The sequence below is a fragment of the Gekko japonicus genome, unplaced genomic scaffold (genome assembly GCF_001447785.1).
Source record: "Gekko japonicus isolate JY-2015 unplaced genomic scaffold, Gekko_japonicus_V1.1 scaffold901, whole genome shotgun sequence".
In the NCBI taxonomy this organism is placed as follows: Eukaryota; Metazoa; Chordata; class Lepidosauria; order Squamata; family Gekkonidae; genus Gekko; species Gekko japonicus.
The window spans coordinates 597044-611574 of record NW_015173701.1 but is presented as its reverse complement, the minus strand read 5'-3'; the positions used below and the strand labels follow the sequence as shown (position 1 = coordinate 611574).

At 44.6% G+C, this 14531-nt stretch overlaps 2 protein-coding genes across 2 annotated transcripts in view; one reads left to right on the top strand and one right to left on the bottom strand.

Annotated features, from left to right (window-relative positions):
* The first annotated feature begins 657 nt into the window (after positions 1 to 657).
* PCBD1 (pterin-4 alpha-carbinolamine dehydratase/dimerization cofactor of hepatocyte nuclear factor 1 alpha) lies at positions 658 to 5682 on the top strand. The gene is made up of 4 exons (XM_015423244.1): positions 658 to 745; positions 3648 to 3779; positions 4508 to 4588; positions 5220 to 5682. Exons 1-4 carry the CDS (start codon positions 743 to 745, stop codon positions 5316 to 5318), a joined length of 315 nt encoding a protein of 104 aa, XP_015278730.1. The 5' UTR covers positions 658 to 742; the 3' UTR covers positions 5319 to 5682.
* An 89-nt stretch (positions 5683 to 5771) lies between these two features.
* Positions 5772 to 14531, bottom strand: part of SGPL1 (sphingosine-1-phosphate lyase 1) — a 79669-nt gene continuing 70909 nt past the window's right edge. The window contains exons 10-15 of the mRNA XM_015423242.1: positions 14306 to 14404; positions 12348 to 12497; positions 10661 to 10899; positions 9527 to 9673; positions 7423 to 7543; positions 5772 to 7324 (exon numbers count right to left, since the gene is read on the bottom strand). Coding sequence (XP_015278728.1) covers positions 7181 to 7324; positions 7423 to 7543; positions 9527 to 9673; positions 10661 to 10899; positions 12348 to 12497; positions 14306 to 14404 — 900 coding nt within the window. The 3' untranslated portion in view covers positions 5772 to 7180. The remainder of the gene's footprint in view (positions 7325 to 7422; positions 7544 to 9526; positions 9674 to 10660; positions 10900 to 12347; positions 12498 to 14305; positions 14405 to 14531) is intronic.

Sequence of the window (14531 nt, the reverse complement as noted above, 5' to 3'; positions counted from 1 at the left end):
TCAGGATGGTCTGCTCTGATGCAGGTGATCTCTAGAGATCCAGACAGAGAAAGATCCTTTCCAAAACTTGTTTTCTTAGACCTTCTCGGTTTAAACCTTTATCCTTTGGCACACAAAGCATGATTTCTCTACCATCAGTCTATCAGTGTCATCATTGTCTACTCAGACTGGCAGTGGTTCTCCAGGGTTTTATGTAGAGGATTTTGCCCATGCCATGCTTTGTTTCTGAGCCTTGGGCCTGGCTAGGGGTGGGTGGGTTCTCAAGGGTTTCCAGGTCCCCCTAAATTTCTAGAGAACCCCTTCCTAAATCCCACATGGCTCCGCCTCCATATCCCCCCCCGAAATTGGAAAGTCTACACCCTTGGCTTGTTGTGATGTCGAACTACAGCTTTCCACGTCCCACAACATTCAGGGGCTCTTATTTCGGAATAAATGCAATTTGATCACAGTTCTCCACTAGTCCTGCCCAAATCGCCCCTGCCCAGCATTCACCTCTGTTCCGGTGACCATCAAAGAACAGCAAACGCCGTCTCGGAGTTTTTATTCTCTCACGATCCCACCCTCGCTTGCACGGCATTGGCTAGTCCTGCTAGGCGAGAGCCGCTTTGTGGCCCGCTTTCCAGCCGCGGCCGCGCCCTCTTCCGCTAACGCGAGAATCAGGCTGGAGCATAAAGCCAGACGCCTGTTGCTGGCGCACCCGAGCGGGGGTCGACGGCTGGAGGGCTGGCTGCAGGCTGCAGGCATGGTAAGCGAGGCAGCGGTTTGTGCCTACTACGGATCGCTTGGTGGAGGTTTTAAGACTACGAGCGCGTGAAGCTGCCTGGCGTGGAGAGGCGGCAGTGAGCCCCACTCTGCTCTAGCGAGATGGGCACGGGCTAATGAGTAAACCCAAGTTAAGCACCTTGTTTGCTTCCTCCAGGACCTTTGATTTTTTTAAAAAAGTGTGAGCGTTTTAAGTTCCGGCACGGGGGTGGGGAAGGAGCTGGCTGCAGTGCTGGTAGTCTCCCATTGTAATAGCTCTGCTCTTTTGTGATCCGTGGTGCCATCCTGCAGTCGCATAAGTCACACCTCCCGGCAGTGAAATCACACCGCTAATGTGGGGATGGGTGCTTGGATTCTGCCATAGGCTGGACTCAAATCTGCCGGAAAGCCTTCCAGGGTTTCTGTGCTTGGGCTACCCGGATCTGTCAAGGCTAAAACAAGACTAAAACAAGAAGCTCGAAGCAAACAACTTCAGTTATAGATTTGGATGTAGGGGGGGGAGGGGGGGGGGTTAAGTTGTGTTGGCGCAATAAAAGCGGAGTTAAAGCTTGGAGTTGCTGACTCTTTTAAGCTTGGAACAGGAAGGCAAAGGAACTTGTCTGCCTGCGCTGGTTTCCGTGTTTGTTTATATTGGGGTTCACAGGGTTAAAAAGCAACATGTTTGACGTCACCCCCAGCTGTTTCTAGTCCGCCGTAATAAGATGCTTGCGTCTTTTGAAGATCATAGGAAGCATCTGAAAAGCATTATTTTCCCTGGCTGGACTAGAATCTGGCACACACATCAAACCCCCCCCCCCCCACACCAATAAAACAAAACACATGAGTTACAGTAACTAGGAGCAGGGACAGTAGCCACTGAGGACCTTCATTTCATACAAAATTGATCCTGCTGAGAAGGGGTAGAGCAGACTGGGGTATAGGAAGACTGTGCCGGGAAAGGGAGTTTTGTCCAAATGATAGAAATCAAAGCTTGACATTCTAAAATCCCATTTTAAGTGATTGCATGTGCAGCTGTCCTGAAACAGGTGTTACTATGTGTAACCCCTAAGAGGTGGAGCTCATTCCTGCCAGTGGGAAAAAGGAATGAAAATCAATGTATTCCTTGTTGTGACATTGCTAGCTTATCTCTCTTTTTTCCCTCATGATCAAGGCCAACTAAGGGACGTGCTGCCGTGCCAAAGTAATTGCTGGGTTTTATGCGGAAGGCGGCATCCACACACTGGTGCCTGAAGTGTACACACTTTTAGCCTGCTGTCTGTGAGCCTTTCCACATACCCTGAATCCTCCAATATGACTGCCCTTCTGGCTGGGCCGTTCTGAGGGGGGTGGGACTGAGCGTGGGGCTGAGGGCCTCCCAGTGAGCCTGCCTGTCACCTTCCCTCCCTCCCTCTAGAGCCCCGTTGCTAGGATACTTTGAACAAGCTTATCAAGTGATCTCTCCACAAGGGCAATGGCTGGTCTCTTTTGTGCTGAACAGCCGCGGCAGCCCTGTGTGCCTCTTCACTGAAGGGAGCTCAGCTTTGGCTGGCACAGCAATGAAAAGTCTGGGGGCTTAAAATGGGGAAACAGGGAAATCGTTCCTGGGCTTCTGGGCGAAACAATATGGTTCAAAAAATGAACTGATCGACTCAACACCCACCTAGGTACACCGAGTGCGCCTCCCTGACCAGTGAGATGTTGTAGGGCTAGCACTTAACAGGTTTGCTTTCTTTTGAATGGGAAAGCACTAGAGCTTTTAGGGTGTGTTTATAACATCTGCAGTCATCTCTCTTGGCCTTCTTTAAGCTTCAAGTTAAACCTGCCTTGTCTCAGAAGGCTTTGGGCACAGGCTGATTGATACATGGCATACTGGATTTATTGTAGTTAATTGCTAGGGAGGAAGGAAAGTGCTGGTTTAATTGTGGCTTTCGATTAGCTGCCTGACAGATCCAATGTGGATATAAATAAATATCTTACACATAGTTTGGAAAGGGCTGCGTGGAGTCGGGAGCCACTTGCTAACACCTCCTGAAGGCTATCCATGCAAGCACCATTCAGGTGGGTAGCCATGTTGGCCTGAGCAACAGAACAAAGTTTGCATGCACATAAAAGCTTATTCACAGAATTGAACTTTGTTGGTCTTAAAGGTGCCACTGGATTCAAACTTTGTTCTGTGCAAATATCATGTACTTGTAGATTGTTTATTTCTTTTCTTATTCCCCATCCCATTCCACATTAAAGGTAGACACACAAAATGTCAAAAGCTGTGCAACAGTCCCTCTTCAAAGAAAGACTTAAAGGGTCTCAGATGTGGTATGGGAAATGCTGAGAATGGCTGTCACATTCCAAGTTGCTGACAGTCCCTCACAAGCAGAAAGGAGCAAACTCTAACCATTAACCAAATAAACTGGCTAATGGGAAAGTGTTTTTCCATTCATAGAAACAGATGCCTGCTAGCTGGAGGCTCCAGCTACCTGTTAATCTGATTTCAGACCAATTGGATTAAGCTCTGATGTTGTCTAAGCAACAGTAACAAGAATGATCTGTGTGGGGTGAGTTCCACAAACATGTTTGTTGCCAGACATACCACTTTGTGCAACAAGAAGATGGAGCCTCAACTGATCCAAACGTTGTCAGGCCTTTCCTGTCAGCACTTTCCTGATCTTTGTGGTTGACAGCTGAATCTAGAACCTTCTGCTTTAAAGCACATGCTCCCCTGAGTATCAACCCTGACATCAGCCATGAGATCTAACTTTCAACCGTGATACTACTCAATTAAAGCACAGATGTCATTTTGCCGAAAGCATATTCCGGGTTCATGCTGCAAATGTGTGTTTCGTGTCATACAAATTAAACTGAATTCCAGAGTCTCCTCAATCACAGTGCTTCCTTTTTTTCTTTCCTAGGCAGGAAAAGCCCACAGACTAAGTGGCGAAGAGCGAGAACAGCTGCTGCCAAATCTCAGAGCTGTGGGATGGAATGAGGTGGACGGCAGAGATGCCATTTACAAAGAGTTCCATTTCAAGGACTTCAATCGAGTAACCAAATTCTTGTTTTCTTCTTCCCTCTATGGAAACTTTTAGGCAGTTAGCTACTAGTACAGATGTCAAGGGCTTGGAAGGGGTGCAAATTAGCAACAACGTGGGGGAAGCTGCCATGCAGCTCATGTGCAGGAAGATGATAAAAGGAAACCACTTCAGCATGTGTCCCTGACAGGGCACCTGGGGTTACAGTTGCGGCATGGCGTCGCTTCCTTTGGGTATACATGGCTATAGTGCTTAGGATCTTTCGCAACACTTCAAAAGAAACTGAGCTGCTTGGATTCTGTAGCTGTTGTCTGTCAGTCTGGAAATAGCTTTGCCTTATTAGCCTATTCAGAAACAGGATATAATAGTATCGGTACAATCCAGATCCTACTGAAATCAATGGGAAATCATTGGTACTTGTATTCCATGTTCAAACTTTTCAGAGTAGCATGATCCTGTGTATGCCACTTCAGACCTCGGGGGTTTTATTTGGTTATTTAATGGTATTCTATGGTACTAATTATATCAACAATTTGAAACACTCCATAACTTGTGCACAAATATGGTTGGAACCCATATTTCATATCTGCAGAGTACAGTGGTTCAGTGGCGCACCCTCAGGCTCGTTCCACATGGAAAGGGAACAGATAAGTGTTCCAGGGTCAGTTTAGGGTTGAGTTATTCTCTAAGAGAAACTCATGACAAGGGTCTTCCTAATTTATCTTGTACCTCCTTGGCAGGCTTTTGGATTTATGACCAGAGTAGCTCTCCAGGCAGAGAAACTGGACCATCACCCTGAATGGTTCAATGTTTACAACAAGGTAAGAGAGATGAAATCTGGTTACAGCTCACACGGAGTATGCTAAATGCACCCTAGTTGCAGGAGCAAGACTGTTACATTTGCTCACCTCCATTCCAGCAAGTATGAAATGCATTCGGCATGCACACCCTTTTCAGGCCTCAAAAAGCAGGAGTGCTTAGCCTGGCACAGCGTTTGCGAAGCAGGTGGCTTCCTGTGCTTCTCAAATACTTCCCCACCAGCTGTTCTTATGCTTAATCAGCTGGCAGACACAGGTGGAGGTAAAATAAGTGGGAAGGGGGAGCGTTTCCTTCAGCTCCTTTTCCAAGGTGAAGCCTGAAAGCACTTTATGAAGGAGCAGGGGCTACTGGCTGTTTGGCACCTTGGCTGTGGTACAGTATGGTTTACCATTCTCTTCAAAGGAGGAGAATTGCCTGCCTTACAAACAGTGTTTCAGTGGAACTCTCACAGAATCAAACTGAGCCAGTCTCCTGGTCCTTGTGATGCCCAAACACTCACCTGTTCATACAGTCTGCTTTGGGGTGTTAACAGTGCCTTAACTCTAAATCGTGCGACCTTGCTACAAACCTGCTTGATTTCAGTAAAGACTGAAGTGTAAAATGTTGTCTAACTGGACACTTTTTCTATTGCAGGTTCATATAACCTTAAGCACCCATGAGTGTGCGGGCTTATCTGAGCGGGACATTAACCTGGCCAGTTATATAGAGCAAGTTGCAGGTTCTTTGTCTTGAAATGACAAGTACATGAGCCTGAATTGTGGAACCTCCCCTCAGATGCCCCTTCTCTTGTGTCTGAAGAGCATCTTGCCAAATGGACTGTCTGACCAAACAATGTTGTTCTCGATGTTAACCCAGTATCAGTATTGCTGTTTGTTCTCTGTCACTGAGCTCACCCTTGCTGTACCCACCACAGTTGCCTTGGTTAAGGAATCCCTACTGAATAGTGAGTCTTACTCAAGCTCTTACATTTTTTTACCTTTGAAACACATCTTGTGTCAAGTTGCTTTCTTATAACATCCTTAGACTGTAGTTGTTCAAGCAATATTGTATCAGCCCAGTCAAGTACAGTTGCAGAGTTACCTAAATAAAAAATGCTACAGACACAATGTCTGTTGTGAAACTTTCTTTAAATAAAATCTGAACAGAGTTTCTGATTTTCATTTGACAAGAAAGTTCAATGCAGAGTTTTGCCAAAAGATGGAAACACTTGTATATTCCACTTGGATCAGTTATACAGAAGATAAATGACAATGGTTCCCTTTAGGTTTCACTTTCCACTCAGACAATAGCCTTCAAGTTGTTTTACATTCAGCGTGTCCAAGACAAAATATTATACTACTGGTGAAGAAGACTAATCCCCCTGTGCTGAACCCATCAAGCTGAGAGCAAGCCATCTGTCACGCCTCCTTCAGTTCTGGGTGTACTAGGCTTCCATAAGGTAGTACAAATCTAGTGGCATTCAGACATAGGTTCAGTTCGGACTTCAAACTATACTCTACCCCTTACTTCAAGTCTTACTTTGTTTCTAGAAAACCAGCAGACTGAAAGGGCCAAAGTTTAACGTGGTTAGAATGCAAGAGGGAGGGGTAACTGGAGAGGTCTGGCTGGGACAACACTGTATGATGGAGGGTGGAGTGTATTGTACCTGAGGCTATTTTCAGTGTAGTACCATCAAGAAGTTTCAGTCAACAGCTGATCTTTGGCATCCCAGAAGGACTGCTATCAGCATTAAGGCAAACCTGTAAGTCCCCTTTGAAAACATGCCTAACAGTGAGCACAATAGAGACCACTGCTACATAAAGGTGATCATTTTGCACTCAAAATGGCAGGTAAATAGTTAGCTGTTGTTGCCATGCTTATCCAAAACCTCCCACTTACAGAGCTGGAATCTGCTCTAGTATTCGGGCTCTTCATCAAATGATGCTGGCACCCAGGAATCCCAGTTATCTTTCCAAGTATGCTGCCTGCAGCATCTTAACTTAGTGCAAACCCTTCAGATTGCATACTAAGGAATGAATAACCATTTTGCTCAGCTCAACAAGGCGGTACTGTAAAAACTCCAGAGAAAGCAGCAAGGCTATAGGGGTAGACACTGGAAGTAAAACCAGAGAGAGGAAGGAAAGGAACAAAGAATCAGGACTACAAGCATCAGAACAAAGTATTCAAGATCCTGCTCTGAAAAACCATTCCTCTACTTTTTGCCTTCACTCAGGGAAAGAAAGTTTCTCAATGGTTGACCATTCAACATTACAACACACAAAATGCAGGCGAGTGAAGTACAGGATCGATTCAAAGGGAACAGTGGCAGGGAATGAACAGATTTTAAACAAACACCTGAGTTACAAGGGACTACAGAATGAAATAGCCATGAATACGGCTATTTCTTTCAGGTTTATGGCAGTGTGCACTCACCTGAAAAAATATAAAATTAGTATTAAATTTCTATTAGCTGCTTGTGAACACTCACAAAAAACAGAGCGCCCACCCCTTATGCGAAGTCTGTGCCACTGTCAGACAGAGGGATGCCACTGAGCTGCCACATGCCCCTGCTAAAAGACATTCTCTTTCCTTGGAAGGCACAAGTTACTGCAGAATCAGTGGTGTTGTGGAGACCCATTCCCGAGCTTGTCAGTAGAAGTACGGGACTCAGTGGTGTACAAGGCGTCCAAGTAGACATGAGAAATATCCGTGATTATGCTTCTGTCTGGGATGGCTTGTGCCAAGCCATAGATGGCACCCTAAAAATTCAAACAACACAAAATATAATTAGATTTTCATCCCAAACAACTATGTTCCACTCTAAATTCAATCCAAACTTCCCTTCAAATTGCCTTACCGCACCAGTAGTTTTGGCTTTAGGGTCCTTCATGATCTCAGAAACGGACTCTCGGATATCCTTCAAGAGTTGTTCTGCCACGCCAGGTTTTGTGTGCAATAATGTTAGGGAAATATGGAGACTAGGGAAGAGATGGCATGAGAGAAAATATGTTAGCTTCTTTTTTAAACAATGAAAGAAACTATTTTTGTTTATACATCCTTCAGAAAATCTCTGGGAAACCTGAAAAGTTTTTTTGTGTGTGTGTTTTGTTTTCTTTGCCCGCCATTCAATACATCAAGAGTGCACATGGAATTCTCAGATTATATTTGACAGCCACACAAATTCCAGATGTTGCATGAGTGCTAGCTGCTTTGGCTTCATCTTTCCTGCACTCTTAACATCTAAAGAGGGATGATGTGCTAATAGCTCCATGGAGCACAGAGCATTCATAACTGTTTCCACACAGTGCCTTTTAAATACAGAAGGTACGTGAGTGACTTGTTTAAAAGAATGGAATGGTTTGTGAGTGGAATGGTTCACTGATTTTGCCTGCAAATGCCAATCGTCTGGAAACAGAGATTCTATAAGGAATGGCTGCAGAAACCAGTTTAATGAGGTCCCTCCTTTAAACTGGTCATCAGAGGTCATTCTGTTAAGTCCTGGCACAGAGTACCAGAAGTGCACACTTTGTAGAAGTGAGCCAGGTGCTAGGAGAAGTGGTGCACTTCTGGGCTCAGGGAAGATTTCCTGACACTCAGAGGACTGGACAGACCTTCTCCTGTATGGTCTCGAGGTCCTGCCCTGTCAGAGTTTGTGAACTAGATCCAACAAGCAGTTTCGGGGTGGGGGTGTGTGTGGAATGTACGACCTGGTCTCCCATCCCTGCACCTTGTTCTGACCACAAGAAAGGGAGAAGTAACAAATCTCCCACTTCCAGACTATTTGATTAGAATATTTCAGCACAGCTTAAAAATAAAGTGGGTAAAAAGGAAAATATATATTTTGTGGAACATTCACATGCACCAACAGTAGTCTTAAAATAGTGTAATATAAAAACTGACATCTAAACCTTTAATTGCTTTAAATCTGTAGAATTTATGTTAAAGTATTTATTGTCCTGTAGCACACTCGCCGTCACAGCTCAGTTTTATCCCTGCCTTTTCTGAAAATGAGAAAAGGGAAGCAGTACACCCGTATTTTGGGGGGAAGGCATTGTCTCCCAACAGTGATCTGAAAGCCTGCTTTTCACTACACCGTGCACGAGCATCACAGGTGGGTCGGACTGGCACTACCAATTGTGTGAAGTGTGTGTGTGTCTTGGCAGCATGAGGTCACTGACAGGGATGGGGACCTGAGGAACAAACGTGCTTCCCAAAAAGTTCCCCTCAAAAAGTTAGTTTCACAGAAGTCCTATGCCTTTCCCATAAGGCACATGGGACACCAATACAATAAAATTTTCATTCAATCTATTCGATATCTTCCAACCACTACCATGGTCATATAAATAAGGCCTAAAGAGAGATAAAGATTAAAGCATGGATTGAGCAAATCGTTTTCTCTCCTTCTCTTCCTTTCCTTTCTAGACAAAGCTGTGGACAAACCTTTAAATATGCATTTTGATTAAAATTTTAAAGTCCTGCTCGAGACCAGATAAAGCAGTTTGGAGAGACAGGATCCAACCCGCAAGGACACAGTCATCCATTTCTGCAGCAGAGCACACCTTCTGAAGGCTACTTAAGATGGACACCTCCAGTGTTCCCTCTAAGCTGAGTTAGTGTGAGCTAGCTCAGTTTTTTAGCTTCCAGCTCACATATTTTGTCTTAGCTCAGGAAGGATGGCTCCAGAGCAAACTAGTTTATGCAGTAGCCAAATCGCTCGCTCACAACTTTAATGCCAGTAGCTCACAAAGCAGAATTTTTGCTCACAAGACTACACAGCTTAGAGGGAACATTGGACACCTCCCCCTCCGATATTTTGTAAAATTAGAAGCTGTAACATATGTATGTATCACAATACAGCAGTACAAGTGACAACAGAGGAAAGGTGTTCCTCAGCAACTGCTTCTGGTTCCCTCCTCCTAATTGTTGGTCATCAACCACACTTAGGATCACAGTGAACTCACCCTGAAGGGTACTGCAGCATAGTTAAATTCCATCCTGCCGTCGCTAACATATTTCCCAACCGAAATATGTCAAATGTGTCAGACCCAACAGCGATCACAGATAGCTCAGGATTTCCAGCAACAAAGATGTGGTCCATTTTCCGCAACCTTAACAAAAAATTTGAATGGTATAATTTGTGTTATAATTTTTTACTGCCAAAAGAAGGCAACAGAGAAAGCACCACAAGCTCTCTTCCTCTCCCCGTCTCCCCCTCACACTTAATTCCAGTAACATAACAATAACCTTTAGAAGCCAATGCAGATCATGACTTGCAATATATTTTATTCATATTGGCTGGGTTCTCTCCATTTTGAGCACCTTCAAATCCTTCCTTAAAGGAGTGCACTAGTGAGGGAAGAGGCTGTCAGGGGGGAGGGGTGGGTGGGTGAGACTTCCAAAGCCAGCCCAGTCAGTAATCTCTGCAGTGCAGCATCCTTGCCTACATCTAAAGGCTTCGGACGTTTGCTCATCTGGATCCTCCAGGACAAGGTCTTGTGGAACAAAATGCCTCCATATTTACCAAAGGAAGAGCCAACACATTTATATTTACCAGAAAAATGTCTTCTCGCTAAACCATAAAAGGCTTTAAAAGACCATTTCAGTACCATGAATTAGAACGAGCAATCCCAAACTGATGCTGGACTGATTTGGGTAAATCAGTCCAGCAACACCAATACTAGACTGGTAAGTTTCCAAGGCAGAATGACAGGGCACGAATAATGAATTGGGGACAAGGAAGGGAAGGAATATTTTAAATTCTGACATTCAGAAGATTTATTTGCCTATGTCATTTAGAACAACACTGGATGTAAATGGGTGTCCTTCTCTCCCCAGATAGCGCGCCTGCTCTTGAGGGACTGGATAGGCTGTCAGCATGTCATCAAGTTACAACAGTTTATGAAAGCTATAAAAAGCCAAGAGAATGACAGAGGGAAAAAGCCAAAGTGGGAAGACCATTTCTCTCAGCTTTAGGGGAGGGGGGCCTACTCCTTACTCGCTGACATGAATGTTGTGACATTTGTTTGTGACAGCTGAAGGGCTGGTCTGTCTTTGTGTGTGTGTGGGGGGGAGAGTTCTTGAAGCCTTCTACATACTCTGTTTCAAGGAACCGTGCAGTTGAAATTATCTTCCTGGTGGCTTCCACATAGCCATCTTCTCCCAGGTGCATCATAGTTGCCCAGCAACCTGCAATGATGCCACCAGGCCTGGAGCCAGCCACAGCAGGGGAGGCGTAGATCCCTCCTTGCCAGTCAGTAGACACAAAAAACTGGTAGTACCGGTATTTCTTCTCACTGTACATTATCACTGAGGAGCCCTTCGGGGCATAGCCATACTGTAAAGAGGACAGGAGGTTCAAGTTGCAATGTAAGAGGTTGACACAGAATTTCCAGACAAATGCCTTAATGTGCCAGGCAGTCCATTATGAAATCACAAATAATTGGTGCCCACGTTTAGTTAGATCCGGAAATATTTCTACTAAATATAATGCTTGAAAGTCTGCAAAAATCAGACAAATATTTGTTTATACACATAGTTACAGCCGCTAGGATTATATTTGCGAAATTCTGGAAGAAGGAAGAAGTACCATCCAAACAGGACCTAATTAATAAACTTACGGAGGTAGCAGAATTAGATAATTTAACAACGAAATTGCAAGGAAAGGAAGAAACTACTTTTCAAAATACTTGGGTCACGTGTTTATAACTGGTTGGAGGAAAATTTCTAAGCTTTTTTTTTCTTCCTATAAAAAGGAATGATATAAGAGCAAAAACTTTCAATTGCTAATTTACGGTTAAGATGAGGGGTTCCTGCTGTGTGTACTGTCTGTTGTTGTTTTTTCTGTACTGTTTGTTTTTTGTTCTTTGGAAAATAAAGATAGAAGCGGGGGGGGGGGGGGTTATTGGCTTGTATCCAACCAAGTGCTCTTGGTACACAAGAGCATTCCCACATTCCAGTCTGCTCCTGCAGTCCTTAGAGACCCTGGGAAAATTGACTTCAATTGGATGGATTAAATTATGTTACCCACTTTCCCATCTTCACTGCCACTCTACAACCTATGTGGCTACTCTTCCATACAGGTTCTGTGACCCCAGGAATCAGGAGTCAGAAGGGACTGCAGGAGCACAAGTTGTGAGTAAACTCTGAGCACCTTCTGCAGACAATATATTGGATACAAGCCAACAAAACTTCTCTTTCATAATATAAAGTGTATACATTAATGTGCTTAAAGATTGAGCTTCACTTGGGTTCCCAGTGCCAAACAATCTAGATTCTGAAGATTAATATATCTGGTGCTCAGTTCATGTCTTTGTTTCCCCCTCCAGTGTTCCCTCTAAACTGAGTTAGTGTGAGCTAGCTCACAGCTTTTTACCCTCCGGCTTGCACATTTTTGTCTTCGCTCAGGAAGGAGGGGTCCAGAGCAAACTAATTTATGCAGTAGGCAAATTTCTCACTCACAACTTTAATGCCAGTAACTCACAAAGTAGAATTTTTGCTGACCAGACTCCACAGCTTAGAGGGAACATTGCCCCCCACCCCATTTTTAATTACATGCAAATTTACATCAAAATCGTAAGCATGCCATTCCAATTGATTTTAATGAAATCTGTTTTCAAGAACCTCTGCTTAGGGCTGAAAGGAATCTTAGATGTCTTGAGTTTCAGAACTAATAGTACAACCTCTTTTCATACTATATGGAGTTAACATTAGGAATTCTAATGCTGCTTCCAGATAGTAGGAAACATGTCTGATCCAGTTCAACTCAAACTTATTTTCTCTCACCTTGTGGGTATCTGCAGAAATGCTGGTGACACCTTTCACTCGGAAGTCAAACTGGCATTTCAAAGGGAAACCTGCCTTCTCCATAAAGACAATGAGAAACCCTCCTAGGCAGGCATCCACATGGAAGGGAATCTTGTATTTCACTGCAAGCTACATGGAAATTAAAAAATAAAAACTGGTCTTTAGTATCTTAAGCTAAACCAAAGCAATAAGAATTAACTTTTTGCTTGAGTCTCAGCCCCAAGTACCAACTAAGTCATGCACTTGAAAGAATCTAAATATTCTCCACAAAGATCTGAACATGCACAATTCTCAGGCTGCGGACTGCAAGACTTTGATACAGACCTGCTGCTAGCTGGCTTTGCTAGAGTTGGGGTGGGGGGGAATCAGGAATTACAAGCAGGAGGCGTCTGGAGACTCTTATCAATCAAGGGCTGCTTCTTGTTCAACCTCATCCACAAGTAATCCCTTCTGCAAGTGACATCCTGTTTTCCTTTCCCCCCAAAGCAGCCCTGCCCTGCCCAATTGACAAAATCCCAATTGCTCCCCTCTCAAATGCTGAATTTTGGTCCTCATGCTGCCTACCTAAGCAGTATGCATGAGTGAACAGCCTATTCAGTTGATGAATTTGTACATCCAGTCACCGACACTTCTTGCAGCCATTAATTTATTTATTATCTTATTTTTTTTGGGGGGGGGGGGTCTATACTGCCTCTCCAGTAACCTGTCCAAGGCAGGATAGAAAATAAAGAAAAACAAACATTAAAATATATTAAAATCCAGTATTAAGGTGGAGTATTAAGGAGCTGCGGTGGCTCAAGTGGTTAAGACGCTGAACTGCAGGCTGTGAAAGGTCAGTAGTTCAGCAGTTCGAGACCTGAGTTGCCACATGATGGAGTGAGCTCCCATCTCTAGTTCCACCTCCTGCCAACCTAGCAGTTCGAAAGCAAGAAATTGCAAGTAGATAAATAGGTACCACTTCGGTGGGAAGGTAACAGTGTTCCGTGCGCCTTGGTGCTTAGTCATGCCGGCCACATGACCACGGAAACGTCTTCGGACAGCGCTGGCTCTTCAGCTTTGAAACGGAGATGAGCACCGCAACCCTAGAGTCGGACTCGACTGGCTTTCGAGCAAGGGAACCTTTACCTTTATTAAGGTAGAACAAAAACCCTTGCCCAGCATGAAAACAAAGACTACCACAGACAGGCCACAGACCGTTTAAAGTGATAGTTTCCAGACTAAAATAGTGGTAAAAGACCATAAGATAAAGGAGGTGCCCCCAAGTTGCAAACAACTCAAATCCTGGGGCGTTCCAGGCAAGAGAGGAACAGAGGAAGCTGTTGCCTTCCTCCATGTGGCACCCCCCACACTTCCTCGGCGGTCTCCCATCCAAGTACTAACCGTGGCTGACCCACGCTTCAACAAGCTCAGGCTGCCAGGCTCTCCAGGCTGCTCATTAAAATATCAACCCCTTACTCAAATGGCTGCATCGTCTCTCTCCAGAAGCGAGCAGACAGGGACATCCTTTAATCGTTCAAATGTTGCTCTACAGCTGAGCAGCATAATTCTGACAGTGCGTCTGTGAAAACTTGAGTCATTGCATAAATGAAAATCTGCAATGTTGCAAGCCCGCAAAATCGTGATATCAAATCACTCACAACTGGATGCAGAGCAACATTCAGCTACATCAGAATCAGGCCACAGCAGCAGTTTTTGAGGGTGCTCTGCGTGCTCTCTGTGCTTCTGGGCACTGGACCTGAGCATTCAACGGGGCTTTCGTTTTTCATCTACAAAAGGGGGGGGGGGATCCTGCATGCTTAATGATGATCCCTCCTACAACCAGCAAAAGTAATCCCATATGAATGCAATCTCCTGGACTGCAAGAACTCTATTCATGTTTCCCTTTCACTGGAGAGCTACAGCAATTGTGCGTGGAAACTGCTGATAAGTGCTATTACCTCTGCCACCTCTTCAATTGGGTCTATGATCCCATGAGGGTACTGGGGTGATGAGCAGACTAGCATTGCTGTGTTCCTGGAAATGGCTCTCTTCATTGCCTGGTGAAGAAAAACAAATTGAGAGGAAATGATTAGCTACTCAGCATCCTCCACGTATCAGTCCTCAGAACTTCAAGAAATTCAAAAGCACAAGGAGAGCTTCCGGTGTTGGCGCCGCGAGCGGACG

Coding starts and splice junctions, on each gene's coding strand:
- PCBD1 (XM_015423244.1), top strand. Junction 3,780..4,507: donor ATTTCAAGGACTTCAATCGA/GTAACCAAATTC, acceptor CCTCCTTGGCAG/GCTTTTGGATTTATGACCAG. Junction 4,589..5,219: donor GGTTCAATGTTTACAACAAG/GTAAGAGAGATG, acceptor TTTCTATTGCAG/GTTCATATAACCTTAAGCAC.